Source organism: Hyperolius riggenbachi, chromosome 12 (genome assembly GCF_040937935.1).
Source record: "Hyperolius riggenbachi isolate aHypRig1 chromosome 12, aHypRig1.pri, whole genome shotgun sequence".
Classification (NCBI taxonomy): Eukaryota; Metazoa; Chordata; class Amphibia; order Anura; family Hyperoliidae; genus Hyperolius; species Hyperolius riggenbachi.
The window spans coordinates 64,907,513-64,920,574 of record NC_090657.1 but is presented as its reverse complement, the minus strand read 5'-3'; the positions used below and the strand labels follow the sequence as shown (position 1 = coordinate 64,920,574).

The 13,062-nt window shown below is 44.6% G+C and overlaps 1 protein-coding gene across 4 annotated transcripts in view; it reads left to right on the top strand.

The window, feature by feature from the left end:
- The window catches only part of CHD6 (chromodomain helicase DNA binding protein 6), a 188,861-nt gene that overhangs the window by 134,191 nt on the left and 41,608 nt on the right, over positions 1-13,062 (top strand). For all 4 annotated transcript variants that reach the window (XM_068264246.1, XM_068264244.1, XM_068264245.1 and 1 more), the window contains 7 exons: positions 2,185-2,274; positions 6,602-6,705; positions 7,379-7,505; positions 7,621-7,693; positions 10,440-10,497; positions 10,641-10,854; positions 12,362-12,570. In XM_068264246.1, the coding sequence (XP_068120347.1) occupies positions 2,185-2,274; positions 6,602-6,705; positions 7,379-7,505; positions 7,621-7,693; positions 10,440-10,497; positions 10,641-10,854; positions 12,362-12,570 (875 nt within the window). The remainder of the gene's footprint in view (positions 1-2,184; positions 2,275-6,601; positions 6,706-7,378; positions 7,506-7,620; positions 7,694-10,439; positions 10,498-10,640; positions 10,855-12,361; positions 12,571-13,062) is intronic.

Genomic DNA, 13,062 nt, shown 5'->3' with positions numbered 1-13,062 from the left:
CCGTGCAGCGGTAATGTCCCACGCCGTCCTGCTCCCATCCGCCGTTCCCCGCAGCCGGCACCGGGCTATTATTCGTCTGACATACAGACGAATAATGCGCGTTGCCGTGCCTCCGCTCGCGTCATCTGAGGCTTACTGCGCAGGCGCAGTACAACGGAGCCTTGTACTGCGCTTGCGCAGTAAGCTTCCGATGACGCAGGCGGAAGCGAGCGGGTGCACGGCCACTCTAGCGCAGCCGCAGTTGAATCCCATGCCGCTTAGACCGGGGCCGGCGGCGGAGAACGGCAGATGGGAGGAGGACGGCGTGGGACATTACCGCTGCACGGGGCTGATAGAAGCCCAAGGTAAGTGTCCGTTTTTCTCTTGCACAACCCCCACAGAACCCCTTTAAGCCTTTTAGCTCGGCACATGTCAGTGCATTATTCTTTTCAGACAGCCAAACCTTAAAGCCCGAGTTTTGTCTCTCTGAATGAGCTACTCAGAGAGACGAAACTATTTATTTTGCAGTTGACACTGCATTTGTAAAGTGCACACGGGTTAACAGATGTAGGGAATGGGGTTCCCCACCACTACCCTCATGATTGTAATGGGTGCCCTGGTCCAACACCACCCCATGAAAGAAATTTGATAACATTACAGGAAACGATAAGCAGGGGCAAATATACAGCAGTTGTTACACAAGCTATTCCCACCCTAGTTTAAAAAAATGTTAATAGATAGCTGTCTTTTAAGATGGAATTGGGGAGGAGCTGAAGTACTAGACAACACATACACATGTTAATCTTTTCCGCTCTGAAGTTCATACACACAGTTGCCTTTTTCACAACCAGTAATAAAACCACTTCTAATGCTTTTCAAGGAGTACCTAAAGTGAAGCAAAAGCACTCGGTTTGACTTACCTGGGGCTTCTTCCAGACTCCTGTAGTCCTCCTGGTCTTTCACCATTGTTCTGCCCTTTTCCTTTCAGTCACTATGCCCCTCCGAAAGCTGACTGACTGGGCCAGTGACGGCCACGCGCCTCCTCGATCACGCTCTGTTGCTGGGAGAGTCTGGCGCATGTACTGTTGAAATGTTTATAAACTGCACAAGCACAGAACACTCCTGGCCACAGTAGCACGATTGAGGTGGCACACGGCCTGGGTCCACACATGCAGCTTTCAGATTGGAAAGCTGCTGAATGGATTAGACCAGAACAACAGCGAGGGACCAGAAGGGACTACAGGGTGCTAAAAGAAGCCCCAGGCAAGATAAACTGGGTGGCTTCGTTTTACTATAGGCTCTCTTTAAAACTGAGAATTTTAGTTTACAACTACAGCAGCCTGTATTATAATAAGTCTGAAGCAAAAAAAAAAAAATCCTATAGAAACTTCCCATTCTCATGGTGTCCTTGTTCCCCAGCAGGCTCCTCCGTTTGAACCTCCCGCTGTGGGAGACTTTGGCAGTCTACGGAAGCACTCTGGCTCCCGAAGACCGGCAGCTCTGTACTGCGCATGCACGAGTGGGGAGAAGGTGCGTGTGCATGCGCAGCAAGGAGCAGCCCATCTTCGGGAGCCAGAGTGCTTCCGAAGACTGCCAAAGCCCTGCAGCGGGAGATTCCGCCCTGTGGAAGCGGAAGAGAGCAGTGTACGACCAATTGGTCGTAGTCTGGTAACGGGGGAACGCGGACACCCTGAGGAGAACGGGAAGGCTCTATAGGACTCGGAGCCTTCCCTTTCCTTAGGGGAGTATCTGTATTTTTTATCATTTTCGATTCAGACTTCCTTTAATGAATGTAGGGACCAATGTAATGGCAATATTTTGTTGTGGTAAATTGGTCCCTACACTTAGACATTTTTCATGGCTTAAAGCCATGAATTTTCATATGCATGTCCCCATTAATGTTTGTAAGTGGTGTGAGTCTGAATATTGACTGGACCCAAAATCTGGTTTAGATGTATACCGTAGTTACGATGTGGTTTGGTGAGAGGAAGTATCACATGACTCACAATGCAACACGCAGGTCAGTGACCTCCTCCTGGCCCTGTACGCTAGTTCTGGTGCTGAACGGCGGTCGGGAGTATTCGGGTGTTCAAATTCACTACACCGAATTCAAAACACCTACACTAGTGGTAAGGAACTGGTACCAGAAGATAAATCCAGCTGAGACGGCTGCACAGCATTTTTAATCTCTCTATTTCCTCTCAGGGTCCTCTTGCGTGTCCGGATGTTGTACTATCTGAAGGCAGAGGTGCTCGGGGAAGCGGCAGCCAAGGCTTTGGAAGGTACAAATGCCAGGTAAGGCTATTTTTTATGGCTGTTTTATACTGCTTGCGATTTTGCTGCACTTTCCAATAACATGCAAACGGCGAAAGGCAAAGACATCAGCAAAGTAATGAAAATCACAGGAACTGTTCTATACCACTGCAATTTGATTTTGCCTGATTGGAAAAGTCTGGCATTCTGAATTGTATTCTGTGTTTTTCCTCGTGTTCCTAACATAATTGACATAGTTTACATAGTAACCATTTTAATTAATATAGTAGCGGCTGCGCTAGTGAAGTATTGTGGTCGTGATACATCACAGCAGTGGCTGGCATTTAAAAGAATGCGCGTTGCTAGGTAAGTAGCACACGTAACTAAGGTAGGTACGCTATGCTACAAGAGCGAGCGTAGTGTGCAGCCTTGAATTTAGTGCGCTGCTGGTCATGGAGCTCGCGCTGCTATGGCAGCGTAGCTTCATGTATCAGCCCCATTGCGTTAGCGATTGTGTTTTGCAACATGCAGTGTAAAAGAGGGTCTACAGCCAGGAAGCAACATTTTGATTCAAAACATAAATGCAGACAATTTTTCTAGATCACTGGGCTACAATAGGAAAGGCTGAGGACTTCTTTGTTTGACCGAAACATTGTGGCATAGACTGAACAGGGTGTTCAATCTATGATGTCAAGCTAATCAAGTTAAAGAGACCCTGAAGTGGAAAAAAATATGATATAATGATTTGGATGTGTAGTGCAGCTAAGAAATAAAACATTAGGAGCAGAGACATAAGTCTAATATTGTTTCCAGTACAGCAAGAGTTAAGAAAATGCAGTTGTTATCTATGCAAAAGAGCCATTGAACTTGACGACTTTAAAAGTGGCAGACAGCTCTGTCTTCTGAAGCTTGTGATCTCAACTGTCAGTCACTGTATTTTCTTTTTCTCTAAAGAGAGGGGTTCAAAAGTTCACTGGCCTGCTCTGTAAAATCATTTAGAATGCTGAGTAGTGTGTAAACTGCAAATATTAGAGAATGATGCAATGTTATAAAAACACTATATAACTGAAAATAAAAATATGAGAATATTTTCTTTGCTACTAATGTTCTAGTAATTATCCGTACTACACAGCCAATTCATTATATAATAATTTTTTTTTCGCTTCAGTGTCTCTTTAAAGAGGCACTTAAGTCACCCAAAAAAAGAGTTTTACTCACCTGGGGCTTCCCTCAGCCCCCTGTAGCTGATCGGTGCCCTCGCCGTGTCCCGTGGCAAGGAAGGCCGCAATGGCAGTATAGGGGGAGATATTGTGGCTGGGAACGCGAAAAATCACTCACGTTCCCAGCCTGTCGGGTCCTGACGGCGAAACCGGAAGTAGCCGCCGGCGGGGACGGGAGGATCGGAGAGACACGGCGAGGGCACCGATCAGCTACAGCTACCGATCAGCTGAGGGAAGCCCCAGGTGAGTAAAACTCTTTTTTTTGGGTGACTGAAGTGAGTCACATATGGAGGCTGCCATATTTATTTCCTTTTACACAATACCAGTTGCCTGGATTCCCTGCCAACCTTCCTGGCTGCAATAGTGTCTGAAACACGCAACTGAAACAAGCATGCAGCTAATCTTGTCAGATTTTTGTCTGAAATAAACATGCAGCTTATGTTGTCAGATTTTTGTTAGAAACATCTGATCTACAAGATTGTTCAGGGTCTATGGCTAAACATGTTAGAGGCAGAGGATTTGCTGGGCAGCCAAGCAATGTGCATTGTTTAAAATGAAATAAAGATCTCAGCCACCATATAGCTCTTACCTTTAAAGCGGACCTAAACTCAGAACGTCCTCCTAAAAGATGCGCAACAGCATAATATAACCTTTAACCACTTGCCGACCGCCCACTACCAATTAGCGGCGGCAAAGGGGCACCCCCAGGACCGCGTAATGCCAATTGGCGTAGGCTCCTGGGGGACTGAATTGCCGGGGATCGTGCAAAGTGATGCACGCACATCCGCCGGCATTAGGCTCTGACCACCAGTGACGTCAACCGACTGGCCAATTGTCAGCGCCAGCGGGTTGTTAACCCCTGATATGCCGCATAGTAAGCATATGATACGCTTTGTAATGTATACAAAGCGTATTATATAGGCTGCCTCCTGCCATGGTGGCCCCAGTGATCGAGGGACCACCAGGGCAGGAGGCAGCCCCCCTAGTAAGCACACACACACTGATCCTGCCCCCTAATCGCCCACAGCACCCCTCAGACCCCCCCTGATCACCCCTCAGACCACTGTTTGCACCCAATCACCCCATAATCACCCATCAATCATCCCCTGTCACTATCTGTCAACGCTATATTTTAGATTAGGTCCTAAACTGCCCCCTGGGGGCTCCTGATCACCCTCCCCCCCCCCACACACACACACCCCTATGTACTGTATACATCTATTCTTCCCTGTAATCACCCACTGATCACCTGTCAATCACCCATCAATCACCACCTGTCACTGCCACCCATCAGATCAGACCCTAACCTGCCCCTTGCGGGCACCTGATCAACCGCCCACACCCTCAGATCGCCCGCAGACCAGCCCTCAGATCACCTCCCAAGTGCATTGTTTACATCTGTTCTCCCCTCTAATCACCCACTGATCACCCATCAATCACCCCCTGTCACCGCTACCCATCAGATCAGACCCTCATCTGCCTCTTGCGGGCACCCAATTACCCGCCCACACCCTCAGATCGCCCTCAGACCCCCCCCACCCGATCACCTTGCCAGTGCATTGCTTGCATCTAATCTCCCCTCTAATCACACCCTGATCACCTATCAATCACCCCGTCACCCCCTGTCACCACCTGTCACTGCTACCCATCAGATCAGACCCCTAATATGCCCCTTGCGGGAACCCAAACACCCGCTCACACCCTCAGATCGCCCTCAGACCCCCCCCCCCCCCCGATCACCTCCCCAGTGCATTATTTACGTCTGTTCTCCCCTCTAATCACCCACTGATCACCCATCAATCACCCCCTGTTACCACCTGTCACTGCTACCCATCATAACCATCAGATTAGACCCTGCTGGGTGGGAGAAATATCTCTGTAAATGGACAATTGTGTGTACAAAAATCAAACAATTGTCATTTACAGAGATATTTCTCCCACACAGCATGGGTATGTGTAAAAATACACCCCAAAACACATTATACTACTTCTCCTGAGTACGGCGATACCACGTGACACTTTTTTGCAGCCTTTAGTGTTACACAAGGTAATCACATAGTTAGATCATAATTTGTCTTACGTTACCTTATAACGTGCACAATTTTGTATATATCATATATTGTCCCTGTTTGAATGTATTAGGTTCTTATATACACTATTGTCTACCATTGTCTCCAGTTGTGTACTCCTATTTGTATTGCCTGAGGAAGCTGGTCTACGCCTGTGAAACGCATTGCAGCCCCCTTGGAGTGTACTATTTTTGAAATAGACATTTTTCCAGTGTCTGCTTATAGGGGGTAAGCCCACCACTGCCCCCAAACACTTTTTAAACATTTTAAGGGGTTTTATGACTGGTGTCCATAAACAAAAAAAACCATTTCTATGTTACAGCTGATACAAACTCAACCTGATTCATGGAAGCAGACATATTGTTAGCATCCTGTGCTTTCAAATGAGCTTATCTGCCATCCTATGCCATGGCAGTCATGTGACACAGGGCTCAAATGACAACTTGGGATTAGACACAAATGAGGGGAAATTACACAGGCTAAACTCTGTAAAGACATACAGAGTGCATGTCTCCACTTTAAATTTATAGAGATACTTTCTTTCTTTTTATGTGACTACTAAATGCAAAACGATGGACAATTGAGGAATAGAGCAGATGCTTGAGGGGAATATACGGTACTGCATTTTTTTCCCCCCTTGCTGTCAAATATTCTATAGGCAGGAAGGGTGCAGCTCTATGTGAGGCCAGATAACTATCAACCTATTTACAAATTAACTTCTTCTATTGAGGTGAGATGTTTTCCTAAAAATAGAGGCCCCATAAAAACATTGGTGCAGAGCCTGATCACATGTTGTTACACCTGCCATTAACAGAGCCGCCTTCGACGTGGGAGACCAGAGTTTGAATCCTGGCTAGGGTCACTACCTACTCAATAAGGAGTTCACAGCAAGACTCCCTAACTCCCTAAGAGGGTGGCCTCTTGAGCGCATCCTTAGTGGCTGCAGCTCTTGAGCGCTTTGAGTCCAACAGGAGAAAAGCGCTATACAACTGTTTGGATTATTGTAACCTTGTGTTCTATCCTCTCATTTTTTACCCGTTGGTTATAGGACCTCCCGTGACGTTCTGCCTTCTATTTCAGAGACTTGGATGTCCTGTTACCGGACATAGATTATGTAGAGATACCTGTGGAGTGGTGGGATGCTGAAGCTGACAAGTCGCTGCTGCTTGGTGTTTATAAGCATGGTAGGTATACCACCCAGTGTTGGGTTCCTTCCTGTATCATCTAATGGCTCTGCAGTGTGTGAGATGTATTGCTGCACAACAAAATCTGCTCATTTTCCCCTCCACCCCTCTCCATAGCAACAGACACATCGCTAGCCAGGAGGCTGGTGACGCATCTGTACAACATTGGCACTACACTGTAAAGATCCCTACCTCGGGGTGTTAGGACACAGGAGGTACAAGGGGAAACCATAATTGGTGAAGAACATCTACAAAACGCTCCTGGACCATAGCCGCACCAGTTTTAGTATAAATTTTTTTTTTGCCCTGTAAACCTTGGTGTGTCTTATAGTCCCGGAGCATCTTATATTCCAAAAATATAATACATAGCTTGCTACTTGGACCATCTATAGTATATTTTCATTCCCTAATGTAAATAGAAACAAAAGGTAGGGAGTAGAGCTATCTTCTTCAGGAAGTTTATACGGTTAATACTCACCTCCACATACACGTCTTCAGAGAAGTAGCCCCCCAGCACACACACACACACACACACACGCACACACACGCGCACACGTTGGTTACCTGGTGTCACTTTGTATTGATAAATATTTATTTTTATGATATATCTACAATAATGGAGCCCACCAATGACTGTGTCTTTGTGTCATGTGCCCATCGCTGCCCTCTATAGGATATGAGCGTTACCATGCCATGCGAGCAGATCCTGCCCTCTGCTTCCTGGAAAAAGTGGGCATGCCAGATGAGAGCTCCTTGTCGGCTGATGGGGTTAATGATGCCGTTAATGAACTGGTAGAGAGGTAAGTGACTGTGTTCAGTCTTGCAAATGATTGGTGTCCTTAAATAAAAAATAAGCATGATGTACCGTATATGGAACCTGTAGAATGATGGTGCCGTTGCTTTTATTTTGTGAAGGCCGGTTACCGAAAAAGAAGAGAACAATGAAGCAAAGCAGCCGCAGGAGGTGGTGCAGGAGGTGGAACAGGAGGTAAGAAAGTGGTCCTGGTTCTATTTAAAGTGTACCCGATGGGGAAAGAAAGTTCCCCTAGCGAGTACTCCTCTCGGGAGGGGAAAGCCTCTAGGCCCTAAAAAGGCTTCCCCCGTCCCCCTCAGGGATCCAGCACTGGCAGCCCCGAAAATCCCCTTGTCAGTGCAAGCTCACTAGTGGCTTTTTACTCTGGCGTAAATAGCCAAGCCTGATCAGGTCTGCTCTACTGCACCTCTCTGGCTATACAACAGTAGATGGGGATTTATTGGTGAAACTGCTGTAGGTAAGGAGCCACTGCTCTTATCAACAGGTGATGACCCACCCCATGCAACCAGACAGCAGTACACATTTTCATTGGTCTGATTCCTGAACCTGAATCAGCACTATCAGTTCTGACAATGGGGGAGTATTTAGTATAAATGGTGGAATATTAAGTATAAATGGTGGAATATTAAGTATAAATGGTGAAATATTAAGTATAAATGGGGGAATATTTAGTACAGGGGGGGGTATTTAGTATAAATGGGGGAGTATTTAGTATAAATGGGGAAGTATTTAGTATAAATGGGGGAGAATTAAGTATAAATGGCTGAGTATTTTGTATAAATGGGGGAGTGTTTAGTATAAGGGTGGGGGGGGGGTATTTAGTATAAATGGGGGAGTATTTAGTATAAATGGGGGAGTATTTAGTATAAATGGGGGAATATTTAGTATAAGTATAAGAGGAGTATTTAGTATAAATGGGGGAGTATTTAGTATAAATGGGGGAGTATTTAGTATAAATGGGGGAATATTTAGTATAAGTATAAGAGGAGTATTTAGTATAAATGGGGGAGTATTTAGTATAAATGGGGGAGAATTAAGTATAAATGGCTGAGTATTTTGTATAAATGGCTGAGTATTTAGTATAAGGGTGTGGGGGGTATTAAGTATAAATGGGGGAGTATGAAGTATAAATGGGGGAGTATGAAGTATAAATGGGGAATATTAAGTATAAATGGGGAATATTAAGTATAAATGGGGGAGAATTAAGTAAAAATGGGGGAGAATTAAGTATAAATGGGGGTAGTATGAAGTATAAATGGGGGAGTATGAAGTATAAATGGGGGAGTATTTAGTATAAATGGGGAATATTTAGTATAAATGGGGGAGTATTTAGTATAAATGGGGTAGTATTTAGTACAAGGGGGAGTATTTAGTATAAATGGGGGAGTATTTAGTATAAATGGGGGAGTATTTAGTATAAATGGGGGAGTATTTAGTATAAATGGGGGAGTTTTTAGTATAAATGGGGGAGTTTTTAGTATAAAATTGGAAGTATTTAGTATAAATGGGGGAGTATTTAGTATAAATGGGGGAGTATTTAGTATAAATGGGGGAGTATTTAGTATAAATGAGGGAGTATTTGGTATAAGTGGGGGAGTATTTGGTATAAGTGGGGGAGTATTTGGTATAAGTGGGGGAGTATTTAGTATAAGTGGGGGAGTATTTAGTATAAGTGAGGGAGTATTTAGTATAAGTGAGGGAGTATTTAGTATAAGTGGGGGAGTAGTAAGTATAAGTGGGGGAGTAGTAAGTATAAGTGGGGGAGTAGTAAGTATAAATCGGGGAGTATTTAGAATAAATGGGGACGTATTTAGTATAAATGGGGGAGTTTTTGTAGTATAAAATTGGAAGTATTTAGTATAAATGGGGGAGTACTTAGTATGAATGGGGGAGTATTTAGTATAAATAGGGGAGTATTTAGTATAAATTAGGGAGTATTTAGAATAAATGCAGACGTATGTAGTATAAATGGGGGAGTTTTTAGTATAAAATTGGAAGTATTTAATATAAGTGGGGGAGTATTTAGTATAAGTGGGGGAGTATTTAGTATAAGTGGGGGAGTATTTAGTATAAGTGGGGGAGTATTTAGAATAAGTGGGGACGTATTTAGTATAAATGGAGGAGTTTTTAGTATAAATGGGGGAGAATTAAGTGTAAATGGGCAGAGCAGGGACAAGGTCCTTCAGTGCTCTAGTTATCTGGCTTGCAGTCTCTGCCATGTATCCCTTGTTCTTATTTCTCTGCTTCAAACACAATAGTGGAATGAAAGCTGAGTGAATTGTGCGCCCCCTCCTACACTGCGCCCTGAGGCTGGAGCCTCTCTCGCCTCTACCTCAGCCTGGCCCTGATTGTGACCCTCTCATCTGGCTATGCAAACAGTAGATGCTGGGGGACTGATAACTTTCTGTCCCTATTTTGTATCTTCTGATACAGCAGTGCTTGCTAACAGTATAGGGATTATCAGGCTTGATTTGAGGGCACCAATAGCTGTTCAGCAGCTTTCACTAACACTATATAAGGTAGTAGGGCTCATCTATTCGGATTGTGTGTTCAGTGAAATTCTTGCGATCAGCAAACTGTATGTGTTTCAAAAATTGGATCGGACCCCAAACAGCCTTTTACACCATCTGCGTTCTGTCTTGTTTTCGAAAAGGCTTGTGATTTTCCGAACACAAGTACAGTAAATTTACAACTGGAATCGTGGGAATGCTTTCATACTGAATGCATTTTCGATTTTCTAAAAAGGCAATCGTAGTTCTGCTGCATTTTTCTTGCTGTTCTATTGAGACCAACATAGTGAAAAATGCAAAATGCAGAACGTGGTTGTTTTTTGCGATTTTTGGTGTGAAAGCGCCATAACCTGAGGAATTCTGCCAGTACCAAGTAATTAGTATTATTGTTAAAATATTTGTCATTGTAGGAGAGCCCGAAGGTCCCGGAGACCAGTATGGAACCTGTGGAGGAGGAAAGCGTTGCAGGTGAGGCTATGAGCTGTGACACCACACCTAACGTTAGCATTATCTTATTGAGCAGTAGGAGGATATGTTATTCTGTCACATGATTGTTTCCCGCTTTGTGTTGTTTTGCTGTCTGTTGCTCATGTTTCCTATGGTGTCTGAAGCCCAGGATAGCCCTGAGTCAGACAAACTCCTGTGGCCCGTTGCTTCAGCCCTGACTGCCAGACTGCGGCGGCTGATCACCGTCTACCAACGCTGCACCCGCAAGGAGATCTCTCGGCCGGAGATTCTGGCTCCGACTAACCATAGCTATTGGTTGCAAGAGGAAATGGTCCGGAGGGCAGAGATTGACCCCATTGTGAAGGAAATGCAGAAAAGGTATTCAGTGGTGTATTTGTGTTTACAAAAGGTGGCACTCAGTAAGGGCCCTTTCACACGGGTAGCTGACAAGTGGTGACGTCACCGCCTGTCAGCTGCTCTCCCTCACCGTCCGGGCGCTTGTTAGCTCCCGGTACCAACAGTGTACAGGCGCCCCCCTTTCACATGGACAGCTGACAAGTGGTGACGTCACCGCCTGTCAGCTGCTCTCCTTCACCGTCCGGGCGCTTGTTAGCTCCTGGTACCAACCATGTGCAGGCGCCCCCCCGCCGCCCCAGGAGTGAGATCTGAGCGCGGTCGCAGCCACCTCGACATGCCGCAGTTCTCTGCCGAGTTTACACTTAAGTTTCAAGTTGCCTCGGGTATAATCTCTCTGTACTCCAGAACAAATAGAAACTATCTACAGTATTCATGATCCACTAGTTACTATGCAGTGAGTCGGTGTCAGACCCAAAACCGTACCGCTAAGGGTAAAGCTGCATTGTGCTTTGCCTGAAGCAATTCTTGGGTTACCGGAGTTAGCGATGGTAAAAATGTATCCAACATATTGTATGTATATGAAAATAAACGGCTGCCAGTATAAACCAAGCCCTTAATTTTTTACCTTATAGAACTTTTTAATTTTTTTATTAAATTTATTTAATCTGTAAGGCTACTGAATATAATTTTTTCAAATAAAACTATAGCCTGTAAAGCCAAGCTATTTAGCAGGGTAAAGCGGACCAAACTCTTGCACAGCACACAATGAAGTGTCTTTATTACACATATAGTTGCTGAAGAAATGTACTGCTTTGTGTTCTGTTTAGCCAGATCAAAGTGTCTAATTAATGCAGCTCTCTCCATACAGTAAACACTTAAAGGATACCTTAACAAAAATTAAAAATGGTGGGAGCAGGCATGTCCGGTGGGCTCTCCTCGTGCCCACTGCTCCACCCGTTCTCCATCGCCCTCCATTTTTGCATTTTTGTACTGCGACCCACCAAAGCTACTTTCTGGCGGGAGGGTGGGTGAAGACTGCTTTGGTTGTCTGGTCAGTTAGGGTTAGGTATTTTTCTGGGGGTGGGGGGGAATTGGCTAGGGTTGGCATCAGTAGAGGTAGTGCTTGTGTGAGAGTGGATTAGGGTCAGGCGTAAATATCAGCAAATTTTGTGGCGGGGGATCCGATAGGGTTAGGCATCAATAGAGGGAGGGCTCATATGAGAATATGGTTAAGTAAGGTGTTAGTAGAATATTGGTAAACATTTATATTTTTATATCGGAATTAGGTAGTAGGATATCTGTAATGAACACTGCAGAGATTATGGTTATGCCTCATAAAACCTTTCTTATGTTGTCAAATTTGACTCGGGCTCTCGTTAAAATCATCAGCTTTTATTGTTGTGATTGCCTTTGGTCACGTGCCACCACTATGGCTGCTGTGATATTACTGTACATTGCCTATATACACCAGTATACTGGGAAGTTGTCTCTTACTTACTAAAGACCTCGATACTGTTTCATTTTATAGGTGGACAAGAAGGGAGCAAGCTGATTTCTATCGAACAGTGTCGTCTTTCGGAGTTATATTTGACTCAGATAAGAAGCTATTTGATTGGACGCAATTCCGTGCATTATCACGTCTGGATAAGAAGACAGATGAGAGCTTAGAGAAATACTTCCACAGCTTTGTAGCTATGTGCAGGAATGTGTGCCGCCTCCCTCTCCGAAAAGACGATGGTAAGAGGAGAACAAAACCTTTTGTTTTAAAGGAACGTGTGATTTAGGTATAGCCAGCTTACTGCTCTTAGAATCCTCCTGTCTAACATCTAGAAGTAAGGGAAGTGGAATTATCTGAAATCACATGTAAAATGATGAGATAAACATATGTTCATCCAGTTCTCTGCAGTTTGGAACTGTGTAACTTTCACTGCTAACTAATTAGAGGCTATAAAACACTGTGGGGCTGAGAAACACTCTTGTGTACTGATGAAAAAGATTTGTCTGCATGGCAGCTAAATTTAAAGGGAACCTAAACTGAGAAGGATATGGATTTTTCCTTTTAAAATAATACCAGTTGCCTGACTCTCCTGCTGATCCTGTGTCTCTAATGCTTTCATGCACAGCCCCTGAACAAGTATGCAGATCAGGTGCTCTGACTGGAGTCAGACTGGATTAGCTGCATGCTTGTTTCAGATCTGTGTTTCAACCACTATGGCACTCGGAGATCAG